This window comes from Diabrotica virgifera, chromosome 1 (genome assembly GCF_917563875.1).
Source record: "Diabrotica virgifera virgifera chromosome 1, PGI_DIABVI_V3a".
Taxonomy (NCBI): Eukaryota; Metazoa; Arthropoda; class Insecta; order Coleoptera; family Chrysomelidae; genus Diabrotica; species Diabrotica virgifera.
In genome coordinates this window covers 203,908,622-203,927,145 of record NC_065443.1, presented here as the reverse complement: position 1 = coordinate 203,927,145, position 18,524 = coordinate 203,908,622, and the positions used below count along the sequence as shown (strand labels likewise).

General features: G+C 33.0%; 1 protein-coding gene and 1 long non-coding RNA gene across 6 annotated transcripts in view; one reads left to right on the top strand and one right to left on the bottom strand.

Moving 5' to 3' along the window:
* Positions 1-18,524, bottom strand: part of LOC126881800 (zinc finger protein 845-like) — a 274,174-nt gene that overhangs the window by 204,694 nt on the left and 50,956 nt on the right. For 4 of the 5 annotated variants that reach the window (XM_050646362.1, XM_050646371.1, XM_050646384.1 and 1 more), the window contains exon 5: positions 16,686-16,808. The exons of the other annotated variant lie outside the window; for it this stretch is intronic. In XM_050646362.1, coding sequence (XP_050502319.1) covers positions 16,686-16,808 — 123 coding nt within the window. The remainder of the gene's footprint in view (positions 1-16,685; positions 16,809-18,524) is intronic. 5 annotated transcript variants of the gene reach the window in all.
* On the top strand, positions 4,797-8,007 carry LOC126881814 (uncharacterized). Its single transcript, XR_007697012.1, has 2 exons — positions 4,797-6,249; positions 6,874-8,007. It is a non-coding gene; the product is annotated as an uncharacterized LOC126881814 (long non-coding RNA).

Below are 18,524 nucleotides of genomic sequence, written 5' to 3'. Positions count from 1 at the left end.
CAAAATAAAAATCATCTTAAAATGTTTATTACCTTTTTACCATCAACAGTTAGCTCTTATGGACATCCAGAGTATTGATGATCTCACTGTAAAGTGCAAACGTTTGGAGGAAACGTTATCCTGGTCTTCTCAGCCTCCATCTTCATCTCGACCCTCTTCTACCTCTTCTTCTCAACCAACTTCCTTTAGACAACGTTCTTGGCAAAATAAGGGCCCTGAACATGTTTCTGTTTTCAGTTCCGTTGTTTGCTGGAATTGTCACCAGTCTAATCATAAGTTCAATGATTGTGGTATCCCTCAAACTCGTATTTTCTGCCACGGTTGTGGTAGGGAAAATACCCTCAAAAGAAATTGTTTCAAGTGTTCGGGAAACGAAATGTCGGAGGTCCGTCCCCTGAGCGTTTCTCCGTCCAACACCCAATCAGGGAATCAAACCCCATCAGAAAACGAGACAGCTGGCCCAAGCACACCAAGCAACTCAAACCCATCTTCCAATCGGAAAGGGAAGAAGGCATCGTTCAGGAAACAAGCACACACCACAAATCAAAATCAGTCCAGAAATTAAGTTTTAGTCATGATACGTTGAACGCACATGATTCACAGGGTTGCAAAGCCACAAATTCTTCTTTAATTGGTAGTGTTAAGTATAATAATAATTTTGATGGTGAAGTAGTTCCATATAATGGTTGTATCCAACCAAATATTTTAGATTTAGATATTAACTCTTTATTAGTTAGGAAACAAAATGATAATAGGCCATATCTACCTATTCAAATTTTAGGACAATCCTGTTTAGCTTTATTAGATAGTGGCTCTAATATTTCATTGATAGGAGCACATTCATTAAATTTATTGAAAAATGCTAATATTCCCATTATGCCCATTTCATCTTTGCATGTATCTACTGCAGATGGTACAGTCCAATCTATTACAGGCAAACTCCAAATTGAAATCACAGTGGCAAATTTATGTAGGAAAATTACATTTTATGTTATTCCTTCTGTACAGAATTCTATAATTTTAGGTATGGACTTCTTCAATGCTTTTAATAGCACCTTAAGTTGTTCTGATTTTTCTTTTTCCATATCTGAATTTAATCTGTCTACCCTTAGTGCTATTCATGATTTTTCCAGTTTATCTAGTTCTGAACAAAGGCAATTGGAGAATATGATCTCTCAGTTTACTACTATTTCTTCAAATGACAAACTAGGTCGTACTTCATTAATATCTCACACTATTGAGGTGGGAAATCCTACTCCTTTCAGATTATATCAGTATCCCATACCTCAAGCCTGGCAGGCAGATTTAGAAAAAGAAGTAGATTCGATGCTTGCTTTAAATATCATAGAACATTCAACGTCGTCCTATTGTTCCCCACTCTGGTTAACAAAGAAGAAGGATGGATCCTTCAGGATCTGCTTTGATGGTCGAAAACTAAACAGTATCACCACTAACAGGGATGCTTATCCAATTCCCCGAATTGATGTGATTTTGAGCAAACTTCAGAATGCCAAATACATCTCTTCGATAGATTTGTCTAAGGCCTTCTTACAGATCCCACTGAGTGAAGAGAGCAAGAAGTATACTGCTTTTGCTGTCAGTGGTAAAGGATTATTCCAGTTTGTCACCATGCCTTTTGGTCTTGTTTCTGCTCCTCAGACAATGTGTCGTCTGATGGATTTAGTCATTGGTCCACAGTTAGAGCCCTATGTTTTCTATTATTTGGACGATATTTTGGTTGTCACTCCTGATTTTTCCCTTCATATGGAAATTTTAGATAAGTTATTCTTACGTCTTAAGGAAGCTAATCTAACGATTAATTTGGATAAGTGTCAGTTCTGTCGTCCTAGTCTTAAGTTTCTGGGTTATGTTGTGGATAACCAGGGTCTAAGGACTGATCCGGAGAAAATAGTTGCTATTAAGAATTTTCCTATACCTAAGACCACCACCCAAGTCCGTAGGATATTGGGAATGTGTGGATATTATCGCCGGTTTGTACCTTCGTACTCTACCTTGTTGTCACCTCTTACTGATCTTTTGAAGAACAGAAAAAAAGGGCAGACCATTACTTGGACTCCTGAGGCCGATGAAGCTTTTAGGCGCGTTAAAGAGGCTTTAACTAGCGCACCGGTTATGATGTCACCTAATTTTAACGAGCATTTTTATTTGATGACTGATTGCTCTAATACTGCTTCTGGTGGCGTGTTGTTTCAGTTGAAAGATGGCTCTGAACATCCCATAGCCTACACGAGTAAGAAATTAAATAAGGCCCAGAAAAACTATTCCACCACGGAGAAAGAACTCTTAGCTATCATACATGGGTTGGAAGCATTCCGTTATTATTTAGAGGGTCGTAATTTCACTATAATTACGGACCATAGTTCCTTGGTATGGCTTCATAGTATGAAAAACCCATCTCAGAGACTTTCCCGATGGATATGCAAACTGGCTGCCTATTCATATAAAATTGTTCATCGAAAGGCCAACGGTGTAGTGGTTGCTGATGCTCTTTCCCGTGTCCATGACCTTAATGTATTCGATTTGTCCACATTAACTCCTGATGAGTGGTATCAGAATATGATTGATAGGGTTACTCAAGACCCACAAAATTATCCCGATTTTAAGGTAGAGAACAATATACTCTACAAACATATCTTAAGTCCTATAGAGGCCTTATCCAATATGTCAGATTGGAAAATAGTTGTACCTACGCCAAATAGGGAAAACATATTACGTATGTCTCATGATGAAGTTACTGCTGGACATTTTGGTTTTTATAAAACTTTTCATCGTATTGCTGAGTTATATTATTGGCCTGGCATGCGGAAGTCTATTAAAAAGTACATTTCTAAATGCATGGTTTGTGCTACTTGTAAACCAAGTAATTTACCACAAGCTGGACTTATGGGGTCCTTCAGGAACATTAATTTTCCTTGGCAGATGATCTCAATGGATCTCATTGGACCGTATCCTCGGAGCTACAAGGGTAATACCTATTGCTTGGTAGTTGTGGATTATTTCACCAAATTTCCTTTAGTTTGTCCTCTTCGTCAGGCCACAACTCCAGCAATTTTGAAATATTTGGAAGAACAAGTCTTTTTGGTGTATGGTGTTCCCCAAATTGTGTCATGTGACAACGGTCCTCAGTTTGTATCAAAGGCCTTTAAAGATCTTTTAGCTAAATATAAGGTTCAGAAGACCTTTTATAATGCTGCCTACCATCCTCAAGCCAATCATACTGAGAGAGTGAATCGCAGTATCGTCACAGCCCTTAGGTCTTATACATTCCCAGATCACAGAGCTTGGGATCAATATATCCATTCCATCGCTCAAGCCATAAGGACCTCTGTCCATGAGGTGACCCAATGTTCTCCGGCATATCTCAATTTTGGTAGAAATGTTGCTTTATCTGGTGACTATTTTGGTGCAATCTCAGACACTTCCACAAATCTCCCTCAGATATCCGATAACCTTCATCGCTTAGATGATCTCCAGACTCTACCTCAAATTTTTTCTGACATTAGGAAGAAGTTAAAAACTTCCTATTTAAGGAACCAGCGGCAGTATAATTTGAGGAAAAGAGATCTGCGATTCTTCGTTGGAGATAGAGTGTTGAAGCGAAACTTTGTAAAGTCTAATAAGGGTGATGCTATTTCGGCAAAATTTTGCCAGAAATATATTCCCTGTACGGTTGTGAAAGTAATATCTCCGTTAGTATATGAATTGAAGGACAATTCGACTAACAGACGAATTGGACAATTTCACCTAAAGGATTTACTGCCTGATAACACCATGGATGAGGTTGATTCGTCATCTTCGGAAGAAGATTAACTTTATAGGGTTGTTTGAGCTAACTTCTTCCTCTATTTGTCTTTAGCTCGATCCTTATTAAGATTCAGTATTTTAGTTTAATGTTTTATTCACCAGATAGAGCAGGTACATAGCTCCATTTTTATCTTTTGGCATGGTTGTTAGATGACTTCCAATTTATGAATCATTAGGTTAATTATTTATGTAGTACTCTTATGTATGAGCTTATCATTTTTTTTTCATTATTAATGTTGCACTTTAATTATTATGAATCAACATTATTAATTACTAATGCTGTTAGTAGGATTATCCAGTTAGTAAGAACCTACTTGTACCTTATAGAGTGTACACCTCACCCCTTAGTATAGAAGGGTTGTTGATTATTATATATTTATATATTTGAATATGGGCTCATACAAGTATGTTGGTTTAATATTGATATTTGGTATGGAACTATGGAACTAACAATATTATACACTACTTCTCTCAGGTTGTATGTTGTATTTTTGATATTTGATTACCTACTTTTTTTTTATAGATGTATCTTTTATTATCTTGTTATTAGATTTGCCATATTGGAAAGATGTGGTGGTTCTTAACTTGATATTGGTTTACTTTATCAACATTTGTCACAGATATCTTAAATACTTTGTAATAATTTATGTCCTTATGCCCTACACAGTATGATTCTGGAATTAGTTGGAATTCTGATGTATGTATGGATTTCTTCTTAAGAACTAGTCAGCCAATACTCTGTTAATGTGGGTTCCTAGGTAACCTAGTGAATGCGTGGGTTCGAAATTCAGCAACTGATCACTGCTATCCGATTTCGTCACCTATGTTTTCATAGCAGAGTACGCTGATGTTTATCCATCAAATTATTTCTGGTCGGGAAATGTCTGCAGCATTTCCTAACCATCCTTGTGTAATTAGTCCAATTATTCCAGTTACATGTTTACCATTTGTTAGGGAAGTACTTGGTTTATATTATGTCTCGTACTTCATAGTATGGTTGTTGTTGACTACCCATATACATAGTAGGTTCCTTAGTTTAGTATTTGAGGTGTTTGAACAAATCAATTGTTTATTTTTAGTAGATTCCCACTTCTTTCCTTAGACATTAGTTTGTTTAGTTTAGTATTAGTGAGAATTGGTCCATAAATCTTCCTGATCGTTCTTCTTTGGATATGCTCTTATAAATCTGGTATCCATTGATAGTCTGATTTTGAATTAAGTGTCCCATTCCTCACTTATTTTGTTTATTTGGTTGTATAGGCTCGTACTACCGGATGTGGGTGTACGTATACCTAATTTATTTATGTGATTTAATATTGGTGTGAATTGGTCCATAAATCTTCCTGGTCGTCCTTCTGTGGATATGCTTTATGAATCTGGTGTCCATTGATAGTCCGACTTTGGATTAAGTGTCCGATTCCACATTTATTTTGATTAATGAGTTTTTGGATGACTTTGATATGTTTACTATTTGTATTATTTGGCACTGGTGAGAATTGTTCCATAAATCTTCCTGATTGTTCTTCTCTGGATATGCTATTACGAATCTGGTGTCCATTGTTAGTTCAAATTTGGATTAAGTGTTCGATTCTTCACTTATTGTAGTTATTGATTTCTTTGGTCTTACTTCAGTATATTTATTTGCGTTATTGTACGAACAGGCTCACACCTTTGCCTGGTTGTTCGTCCTTGGATATACATTTTATAAATCTGATGTCCCTGGATAGTTCAATTTTGGATTTCGGGCCCATTCGACATTTATTTGTTATTATGAACTTTAGTAAATTATTTAGTTTATCTTTGGCTTTAGACAATGCCGAGGATATTTTAATATGACTTCGAGTCATCTGTTGTAAGTCATGATATCTGTTGCAGGGACTCTCCTGCTTTCCTCTATTCCTTGGTTTGTGGTTACTTTGTAATCTGGCGAATCAACGCGAAATAATACACTACTACTACTTTAGTTTAATATTTAGAGTATAAAAAAAAAAAAAAATTTAATAAATTTTTTTTTCTCCCAGTAGGAGAGGAATGTGACGTTCCATCACTTATCTAAGTAATTATTAATGGGAACACCTTATTTAATTATGGTTAAAATTATTTTTCTCGTAATTAAAACAAGCCGTTCGCACAAAATCCTCTGGATGACGTCATACCTAGGTGCTGTGGCATCACTGATAGATTTTTGAAGTTGGCATTGACGCCGGTCGCCAGCTGTCATCAAGTCGAACGGAGCAAGGAGGGTGATTGTTCTCTGCGAAGTGCCAAGAAGGGCGGTGTAATCTCTTACAATAAGTGATTGAGAAAATTATATTTTAGCCGCATGGTTCAATTATTACTGTATTGCCAGTTATTTTATTAAGTTTGTGTTTGAATCAAAGTGACGAAATATAATGAAACTGTAAGAAGAAGGATTTTGCACCGGTATGTTTTTTATGTGTACTAGTTTTTCATTATGGCGTCCTAGTTTTGGCCATTGTAATATTATTTTCATTATGGATTGAATTTAAATCAAGTCATCGATTGGCTTTGATGTAGAATATTGCAGTGTCTATAATGTATCCAGAAAATATCTCTAAGAATATACTTAATATGTGGTTATGTTCATCAAAATTTTCCAGTTCTGAAAACCTATTGAAAATTATGTCATGACTTCCTGAAACTTATTAAATCTTACTTTATAGACTTCATAATTCTTTTCCCATATCTAGTATGTTCATATATTTCCACAGTACCTATTTCTTTATACAATACATATACAACTACTTTTGAAAAAAAAAACATATTATTTGTTAAAATAACAAAAATATCACATCCAACATTTAAATTGTAAGTTTTCTTGTCTATTCTAATCAAGGCCATATGTGTTAAAACTCTTATCACAACCTATGGTTAAAATGTCAAGGTAGATAGGTTTTTTTGGGGTCAATGAAAGGTCGAGTTTTTGTAGTCTTCTCTTCTAAAAACCTTTCCTCGTCAACTTCTCTCTTTTACTTCTTTTTATAACAGGTTTTATTGGAAATAAACTGGGAATGTTTTTGGTTTTAGCCCTTCGGGAGAAATCTCAAACGACGTATGAACTTATAAAGACCCAACAACACCACGGGTAGGCACTTCCAGGGTTCAATCGACAAGGGACAGGTCTGGAGGATATACAGCCTCCCATTTGATCTTGTTTATTTTGGTTCTTCTTCCTGCAACCCTCAGAGGGGCAGTTTCAGTAACGGTTGGACCGTTACACCACATTGGTGTTAGCTTCGTACCACGGACTTGGGTATTAGACATCAAGGAACATTGGAACCTGTGAAAAGGGGTTTGTTTTGGGGACATTTATTTGTAACGGTTAAAGACATACTGTTTTTTTTAATTTTTCAGGACATTTAGCATACTTATACTTTCATAATTTAATTACATATATTTTTTCTTTCCTCCAAAAACATAAGTATACTGTAATTTATCAGAGCCATACCTAAAGTTGATAGTGTTCCCCAAATTTACATAATTCCTTGGTAGAAGTTTCGAGCTCGAATATTCTTCCCACATATATGTTCTTTACCCTTGGTTTGTATTAATTTTAGACTTGTTCCCATGTAAATTAAATATATAATTGTCTTAATTCTCTAACTTTAAAATCATTTAACTTGCTTTCATACTTTATCAATTTTTATTAGTTTTTTGCAAATATTATTTAACGTTAACGTATCAATCATTTCCTTTTTATATTAACTTTGAATCAATCCCTAGTACCTAGCCCCTCAGGACGGTACTAGTTTTACTTGTTATTATTATTAAGAACCACTAGTCATAAAAGGGTTTTTGTATCCAGTACTACGTTGGTTCATTTAGGGACTTGTTACCCGTCAACTCATTGAGAGTTATATAAAGATATTATTTATATTAGGTATTTTTATTATTATATTATCAGGTAGTATTCAATTAGGCTGTACGTATTTTATTCGTACTATTATTTGGGGAAGGGTTGTCATTTAACCTAGATGTAAGTTGAGGGTATGCTTCCTAGGAAAGCTACTCCAATAATAATTTAATAGGTAGTTATATTTATATCACAATAGGTAATTATTTCTCATTGTCATTTTAGAGTTACATAGTTACACTTGTCATAACTTAGAGGTTGTCAATAATCTAGATAGTTATATATAATAAATATTTATTTGTTTTGTATACCAATTATTTTTTTTTTCCCAGTTTTGAATTTAATAATTTAATATATTGAATATTTTACAGCAGTGTAAGATACCTGGAAGTTTGGTCCATTCCAACTTCTGGCGCCCACAATTCAGTCTATTTTATTTATCTTCTATATTCTTCTATTTTTATTATATTATTATATTTATTTAATTTATTTTCTGAACATATATTTTTATCTTAAGATTTCCCTTTTCTAGTCATCATCTCTCTTTAGGTTGAGCTACTGTTCTTTGACAGGCATGCAAACGAGCCGTATCCATCCTTGAGTGTCAAGTTGTTCTCTTGCTAGCCAACTCTATTCAGTTTGCCTCTGTCTCTCCATACTTCCATTATCAGTTCATCACCCTTCCTTCATTCATTTCATCTTATCATTTTAGTTCAACAAATACTACTACAAAGTGGTAAATTTTTGTTACACACTGTAATGAAAATTTATGCATAAGGAAATTTTAGCTATTAAAAAGCTACAATTTAGTAGTCTATAATTTTTTTCGTATCTCCAGTATTTTCGGAAATATTTTGAAGAAAATGATAAAAAATGCAAAATTGCAAAAAATCAATTTTTCTTTAAACTCCAATTTTTCTAAAACTAGGCCTTTTAAATAGGTCGAACTTCTTGGGTGTATTGATAATATAAATATAAAAGGAATTGTAGAAAGGTGAAGACCAATTTTTAGTTACAAGGGTAGTTAGGGGGTTGTTTTCACTGTTTTTTTCGTAGAGAAAAACAGGTACCGATTTTTTTTGATCATAAGTTGCTCAATTTTTATGCTAGAAACTTTTTATTATTTTTTGAAAGATCTTATTGTATGCTTGAAAAAACATCATGTAAGTTTTCCTGGAAAAATGCAAAGTTTTTCCGTTATTTGGCTTTCATTATTTCAAATTATGCATTTGACGAAAAAAGCTAATCTTTAACATGCCGTATCTCGGTTTGTATTGGTCGTAAAAATATTATAGACAAACAGTTTCGTTTGTGTTACTAAAAGATACAATTTTGATATCTACAGTTTTTTTTTATTAAATGCATATTTTTTGAGTTATTCTCAAAAAACCCTCTAAAAAAGTCGATTTTTCCTTTGAAAAATGTTACTTTCAACCACGAATAACTCGAAAATTATTAGTTTTACGAAGAAAATGTAAAAAACATTTTTTTCTTAAAATTACTTTTTACATCGATTTACATAGTTAAAATGTAATAAAAAATTCTCACCCCCGAGATGGGGTGGCAACTACCCCCAAGGTTTTAGCGTACAGCAGCATGATATAGAAAATGAACCTTGGACTATTTCCTACCTTCTGTGAAAATTTCAAGTAAATCCATGCTGGACGAAAAAATTGCGAGCGAAAATGCTTCATTTCCTCGACTAATAGGGAAATCAATGAGAAATTCTAAATTGCTGAATTCATGTTTCCCTAATTATTTTACATCGAAAGTCATGAGAAACTATTTGTAGAGAACTGAAATCTCTATTAAAAACAAATGTTACATTTTTTCTACGAATTAAACACATTCCGAAATTTTGCAAAAATTACTTTTAAGGCTGATTCTCACTGGCATGTAAGGCAAGTGCTCGGCATGGGCAAGGCATCGGCTCGGCAAGATACATTTTACGTAAAATCTTATGCGCTTCACGGGATGTAATTCACACTATGCGTGCCAGGCACAGTCAAGCGACGGGCTTTGCATGCGACGTTCTTTTCGAAACAATCTTTGCCTAGCATGTGCCGTGAAGGTCACGACAGTGTGAATACCTTACCGGCAAGCAATCTGCAATCTTGGTTGTTTAAAATCAGTTTTATAAAGACGATAGAGAAAAGAAGTATTTTGTTTTTGAACAGGTTCCTCAATATGCGCCAATGTTTCTTCTTCTTTTGGCATCATAACTCTGGATTGGCTATGGCCACTGGCTATGTCCTCCCATTCGTATTTCTCTTGTGTACTTTTTCTCCATTGTTTTATGTTCATGGTTTTCATGTCGTCTTCCACGTCATCCATCCCTCTAGTTCTGGCCCTTTCTTTTTTTTTCGCCTTCCTATCGGCTTCCATTGTAATATTTTCTTTGTTGTTTATTCATTGTCTTTTCTCCGCATATGTCCCAGCCATGACAGTCTTTGACTTTTCACAAATTGTACAATATCGTAACCTTCATTCAATTCATTAACCTCGTTATTTCTACTGATTTTCCATGTGCCGTCTTCTGCTTGCACCGGGCCATATACTTTTCTCAGTATTTTTCTCTCGAATGAACTGAGTTGGGCTTCATCACTTTTCGTCATTGCTCAGGTTTCACAATCATACGCGTCTAATCAATGTTCTGTAGATAGTCATTTTGATTCTTTTGTCTAATAATTTCGATGTCATCAATCTTTTAATAGCATAGTATGTACGATTCCCCTCTGGAAATACGTGCATTAATTTCGATCCTTACGCAATTCTTCTGATTTCTGTGCCCAGATATGTGAAGGCATCCACACGTTTACGAGCATAGTTGTCTATTGTGGAATAATTTTCATTGTCAGGTGTTCTTTTAACGGTCATGTCATTCGTTTTTGCTTCGTTTATTTAAACCTCCTTTTTTCGTGCTTCAGGATCAATGTTTTTGAACGCTTCAGTTAGTCGTGTTAAAGTGTAGAACTACATCGTCTGCATATGCAGTAATTTGTACTGTCTTGGTGTTTCATTGGTTTTTCTGATGGGGACTCAAGAACTAGGTTGAATATTATGGTTCAATATGTAGCCATAAGTTGTTAAATTGATTCACTGTCATTCGGTTATATTTAAAAAAAATGTCTGATCGCCTAAAAGTTCGGAGTGTAAAGTTGCCAAATTCTCCTTCTTTTGTGCGTTTTTTTGGCATTTTAAGCAACCAACAACGTCGTTTTCTATTTCTGCAATATTTGTTTACATTTTCTGTTTTTTCGTCTAATATTAAAGCAATTTTTATTAACGTTCAATTTCAACATGGTTCACTACACAAAGCAACCAACCTCCGGCAAGCCTTTCGCAGTGTGAATTGGCTCCGAAAACCTTGCCCGTGCCTTGCCGTTGCCGGTTCGGTTCCTTGCACGTCTAATGAGAATCAGGCTTTAATGTAAAATAATTAAAATAATAAAAAAATAAAGCAAGGATTCAGTAATTTAGAATTTTTCATTGAGTTTTTATGGCCCATTTCACGATTCACCACCCGGTATACAAATCAAGTGCCAACCACAAAAATAAAAATAAAAAATAATCCTTTAATAAATGGTTAAACAATTGCATATACACACACGTAAAAAATTGTTAAATAGAGGATTGTGAAATATTAACTGAATGATGAATTAAAATTAACTGAAGCTAATAAACCTTACCTATAAAGTTCAAAAATATAAGAAAGTTTAAAAGTTTATTATTAAAGTTTATCTATAAAAAATGCTAATTAGTCATACTTCGTCCATTTCTGAATAGTAAAAAAGCCTTTTTATCTCGATACGACTAAAATATTTAAATCATACTCGTAATATAAAGAAGTCGCATAACATTAAGTAACGAAAATGAACTATACATAGTTGCGAGAAAGTCTGGCAACACGGTAATTTCTCGGAAACAGCTAGAACAATTATTTTTATGGACTTTGGTGGGTGAGGTTCTTTTAATACGACCGATATTATAGTGGTAATTACATTGTTGTCAAATCTTTCATTTTTCTGGAAATCTAATAATCTTTTTTATTTCAAATGGAACACCCTGTATATTTTTTGCGTTTTGGAATTCCTAAGGGATACTGATTATTTTTCACATGATATATTTTCACAATATACCTAAATGCCATAATTTCGGAGTTATTGGTACATTTATTAAAAACATTTTTTTAAACAATTTATAAAAATCAATTTGTCTGGCCCAGGTAGACATTATTTTAGGTTCATTGGACCATTGTGAATAAAAAAGGTCTGTTGTAATTTTCCTCTAAATTTAATTCTTTCCGAGTTATAAACAATTTAAAACTGAAAAAATCCAAAATGACGATTTTCTAGGTTCAAAAACACAGGTAAAAAATATTATTTTTAAAACTACGAAGGGCATAAATTCAAGTTTAAGCCTTATTTTATCAGTTACCGATAAGCAATTTGGTCTTGTTTCATTTTAAAATATTATTTTTTAGTTGTTAATGCAGCCCGATCGCCCGTTTTCTTATATGCGCTTCATTAATAATTAAAAAAAACAACAACAATATTTTAGAATAAAACGTGCCAAAAATTCTTATAGGTATCTGATAAAAGAAAGTTTGATCTTGAATTTAAGTAGTTTGTAATTTCAAAAATTATTTTTTTTACTTGTGTCGTGTTATTTTTTTTTTCTTGAAAATCGTCATTTTCGTTTTTTTTTTAGTTTTAAATTGTTTATAACTCGGAAACGATTAATTTTAGAGAAAAATTACGACAGACCTTTATTGTTCCCAATGTTCTAAAGAACCTAAAATAATGTCTACCCGGGCCAAAAAAATTGATTTTTATTAATAAACTGCTTTCTGGCTACATCCTGTATCTCCGGCTTTTACAATATATACGCACAGAGACGACGAAAATAGGAGAGAGCAAATAGAGGACACTTAGGCCACGCATTTACCTTCCCTTCCTCTAGGAAAAGGACCGAAAGGCAGTTTCTAAATACGCAAATCTGAGTAAAGATGAAAAACATAAAGGCAGTTTTTGTTATATTGATTATTTTGTTATTAGTAACACAGTTAACAGTATTTTGTTATATTGATATTTCTTTCAGAGTTGTGACTGCATAGCTTCACTGAGGATGCATGAGGATGCTGAAATAGTTATATGGAGATGGTGGTCCAACTCTGAATCAAATGTAAACAAAAACTGCCTTTATCTTGATTTTTATTAATTGTTGATTTTTTTTAAATGAAGCAATAACTCCGAAATTATGGCATTTAGGTATAGGGAATATCATATGAAAAATAATCAGTATATCTCTTAAGAGGATGGGTACGTATTTTCGGCTGCAATGCTATTCAAATGGGGATTTATTTTTTTCGAATCCTGAGAAAACTAATAAGTATTTTTGAAAAATTTAAACGCAAAATGAAAGATTACATTATTAGTGAGGGCCTAAAGTACCTGAGAACTTCTATAATGTTTATTTTAAAAGTTACAGGAGTGAAAAACTAAGAGAAAATTTAGTGTGATTTTTAATTTCAAATATCTCATTCAAAATAAACTTTTTATTTATTCTAAGGGACTTTGGGCCCTCGGTAATAATTTAGTATTTCATTCTGCGTTTAAATTTTTCAAAAATAATTATTGGTTTTTTCAGGATTCGAAAAAAATTAACACAATGTCCGTGGTAATATTTTCCAAATCTATCTTTGTCATACAACGCACTCAGTCTAATAAAATATTGTTTGTCAGTTAGACAGTGACAAGCAATGACAATTTTAAATATTTGACATGAATCGGGAATATTTTGAGTTGTCGATTAAATAATATTGATATATAGTGTATTTGATAAATAATTGATTTAAGACGGGAACTTTATAAAAAGTTATTTATTGTGCATTATTTATGGAAGATCCAAGCCGAGAATACATCAAGATATATTCTGTGATCCAAGTATTTTGTTGTTAAAGATGTTCAAAATTGTAAGCGTTCCATAGTAACAATATACAGTATGTCCCTGTAAGTTGTATCCATATGGAAAACCTTTTTATTATTAATTTTAGGAAAAAAGTTATTTTTTGAAGATATTCTTCTTTAGGCGCGATTCGATTGAGGGTAAAATTGTACATAAATCTGCGCGCCTGCGCACAAAGACAGTATGTAGTTCCTTGCTAATCTTTCAAGATAGGTGTTTATGTATCTGTATCCGTGCAAATAAGTCATTAAAAGAATATATTAGTGTTTTTAGTAAATGTATTATTTATTATAATTCTTGTGTTTTTGGATTTGTGTTTCTCTGTAGTAAAATAATAAAATATTTACACTATTTGTCGCCGTATTGTGTAATTATATCCGAAACTTACATGTCAATTAGAAGGACCTCGCTGGTGTAGTTGCTAGGGTGTTAGCTCCGAGATTGGAATGACGCGGGTTCGAATCCTGGGCGATTCATATTTTTTTTATTTTTGGTTGATTTAATAAAAATTTTTTGAAAGTGGTAGATAAGAAAGTTAGTTTAATTTTTAAATAAATTATTTTACTTCGTTGAAATTACCTATATAATAGAATAGATATCTTCTTACGTGCGTACGAAGTACACACACATTCTTTTTTATAAAAATTTCTGCATGGTCCAAAAATTAAGATTAAAAACCATCAGATATCAAATTTTATGAATGTTATACGAGGTATGTCAAAAAGTTTGAATTTGACTCAAGAGTAAAGTAGCTTTATTTTTCAAATTAAAAACTATATTCTAATATGCAATTACATCCGTCTAATTGAAAAAAAAAATTGTTTTTGAAAATTATGGATAACTAACATTATTTTCAGTTATTTCAATTCTGATAACTCTTTTATTATGAATTTTATGAAAAAAAGTGATTCTTAATAAAAAGTTCTGGATGGTCTAAAACCTAAAATACAACCATCTTATATCAAATTTTATCAATTTTATACGAGGTATGTCAAAAAAGATAAGTTTAGATCAAAAGTGAAGTACCTTTATAGTTCAGAATATTTCAATTAGAAGGATGTAATTACATACTGAAACATAGTTTTTAATTCTAAATAACTTTTCACAATAAAAATTTTCGATATTGTGAAAAATAAATGTATTTTACTCTTGAGCGAAATTCATATTTTTTGATATACCTCGTATAAAATTGATAAAATTTGACATAAATTTAAAATCTCGACTGAATTCCACTGTTGCGTTAGCCGCCATCTTGATTTTAAACGAGAACCGTTTTTGCTCAATATCTCCGCCATTTTCAATTTTTTGAAAAAAAGTGTACAAACTGAAATTGTTGAAAATGCGATTTTCTATAATTTCATTTATTATAATTTTTTTCGTCCGGTCGATATTTTCCGAGTTATGGGGGGAAAATAGTGAGAGTTGGAGCATAATTATTGAATTATTGTATTATCTCGTTTATTATTAGTTTTACAACAAATATGTACCCATACAAAAATGAAGAGAATTAAATTCTACACAATTTTGGTCTCTTTCATTGTTTTGCTAAAATTAATATTTAAGGTAGTACGTATGCGGTAATGGCGCGAGCGTAAGACCGGATTGATTTTATAGCAATTGTTTTTGTTCAATATCTACGCCATTTTCAACTAAAATTGTTCAAAATATAATTTCCTACAATTTCTTTGTAACAATTTTTTTCATGCGGTTGATATTTTTCGAGTTCCATGAGAAAATAGTAAAAAGTGGTGGGGGGAGCATAATTATTGAATTGAATTTTGTTTCCGAGCTGCCCCAAATTTTATAATTCTATCCTTTAGGAGAGATCAATAGTAGTGTAAATTTAAAATCTCGACTGAATTCCGCGGTTGCATTAGCCGCCATATTGATTTTAAATGAGAACTGTTGTTGCTTAATATCTCCGCCATTTTCAACTTTTCGACATAAATGGTGGGAAAGAAAATTGTTGGAAATGCAATTTCCTACAATTTCTTTGGCACAATTTTTGTATACGATCAATATTCTCCGAGTTAAGGGGGAAAATAATGGAAGCGGAGGGGAAGCATAATTATTGAATTGTCTCATTTATTATTAACTTTACGACATAACTGTACATAAACAAAAATAAAGAGAATTATATTTTATACAATTTTTGAAACTTCCAATGAAACATCAACCAAACTAAATATATATAAAAGACATAAAAAGACATTATATACATTAAGTTCACTTAATTTTATTAACTAGCGGGTTTTATTGGTTGAATTTGTCTCTCGATATTTTAAGTTTTATGTCAGCTAATATATCGTGATGTTTCAACAATTTTTTTTTAATTTTGGACCCTGTTTTGAGGAATTTTCCCATTTCCCCCCCTTGTAGACCCGCCACTGGTTCTCTCGAAAAATTGTAGTAAATCGTAATTGCAACAATTTCAGTTCTTACACTTTTTGTCGAAAAGTTGAAAATGGCGGAGATATTGAACAAAAACAATTGCTACAAAATCAATCAGGTCTTAATCTCGCACCTTTACCACATACGTACTACCTTAAATATTGATTTTATCAAAAAAATGTATGGCATCAAAATTGTACAAAATTCTCTTCTCAGAATTCTCTTCATTTTTGTATAAGTATATATTTGTTGTAAAACTAATAATAAACGCGATAATTCAATAATTCAATAATTATGCTACAACTGTCACTATTTTCCCCTCATAACTCGGAAAATATCGACCGCACGAAAAAAATTATTATATATGAAATTATAGAAAATCGCATTTTCAACAATTTCAGTTTGTACACTTTTTGTCAAAAAATTGAAAATGGCGGCGATATTGAGCAAAAACGGTTCTCGTTTAAAATCAAGATGGCGGCTAACGCAACGGCGGAATTCAGTCGAGATTTTAAATTTATACTAATATTGTTCCTCCCTAAAGATTAGAAAAATAAAATTTGGGGCAGCTCCTAATGCAAGGTCAAATGCTATCCCGACTGGGCTAAATAATAATTCCTTGTCTTACCTGAGTTATCTTCAGATTCATTCTTCAGATCCTCAAGATGTGTTGATGTGAATACCTGACTCTCTGTATATCTTGGATCAACTTCAACAAACACTTCCGTAATTTCAGCCTTTATTTCCAGAGCTAATAAATACAAATTAGATCACATGGTTTATAGTCCATTTACTCACGGTTTTTGCTCTAAATAAAGAACCGTTTAGATCGACATGAAATTTGGCTTACATAAAGCTAATATGCCACAGAAAAAAAAGTGATATTGTACTCATGTATGCTTTTGCCCTGCGGTTGAGTTTCACCCCTTCTCGGGGGTGAAGAAATATACGCTCAAAATGAGTGTAAAAGTGGATAAATTGACTAATTCTAAGCAACTTTGCTCTTTAGCGTTTTTTCACTAACATATTTTTCCTTGTTCGAGTCTCATCTTCGATATGGTCTTATTTTTTGGGGTTCTAGTACAGCTGCCCAATTAGATGTTATTTTTAAATTACAAAAAAGAGCAATAAGGTATCTTTTTGGCCTCAGAATAACAACACATTGCAGAAGTTGCTTCAAAGATCACGGAATTTTAACCCTTCCATCTTTATATATTTTAGAAACTGTTTGCTTAATTCGTAAGCACATGCATGTCTTTCCAGCAAGGCCTCATCATGACTACTCCACCAGAAATTCAACTTTTGATGGCTATTTACCGATCCATCTATATATGGAAATCTATATTATATTCCGCAAAAAAACTATACAACCATCTTCCTTTACAACTCAAATCTGCAACATCTTTCCCCAAGTTCCGTACAATGTCAAAAGCTCATCTATCTAAAAGACCATATTATTTAGTAGAAGAGTTTCTTAATGACTAACTTTATAGACTTTGAAAAGGCCTTTGACAAAGTCCGCCACAGTAAACTCAAAGAAATCCTGGAGAGTAAGAACATTGACACCAGAGACATACAAATAATATTAAATCTGTACTGGAATCAGCGAGCTAATATAAAAATAGAAGACCAAACATCGGACGAAATAGAAATACGTAGAGGGGTACGACAGGGTTGTATATTGTCACCGCTCTTGTTTAATATCTACAGCGAACAAATATGCCAAGAAGCTCTCTCATATGCAAACGAAGGGATAATAGTCAATGGAGAAGTTATCAATAACATTCGATATGCTGACGATACTCTGATAATGGCAAGAACAGCGGAAGATCTACAACATCTAGTTGAAAGTATGAATGAGATATGTAATAACTACGGCATAAGGATGAACGTCAAAAAAACCAAATATATGACCTTCAGTAAGAATCCAATAAATGACACTAGTATCACAATAAACGGTACCCAACTTGAAAAAGTAAACGAATACAAATACTTGGGAACCCTTATCAATGAAACAGGTGACCAAAATCACGAGATAAAGAGACTTATTGAAATTGCCAGGTCTACTTTTATAAAAATGAAAAAATTATTTTGTAATCGTGACATTAGTATTCATCTACGAACTAGAATGTTAAAATGCTATGTATTCAGTACCTTGCTCTACGGTGTTGAGTCATGGACTGTTAAACAGAGGAATATTAAAAATCTTGAAAGCTTTGAGATGTGGTGCTACCGGCGTATACTAAGAATAAGTTGGGTGGATAAAATTACAAATGAAGAAGTAATACGCAGAATAAATAACGAGCCAGAAGTTCTACTGAATATAAAAAAGAGAAAACTCGAATACTTACGCCACCTGATGAGAGGACAAAAGTACACATTCCTACAAAATATAATGCAAGGAAAAATCCAAGGACGAAGAAATCCAGGCCGTAGAAGAATGTCCTGGATGAGAAATTTGAGAGAG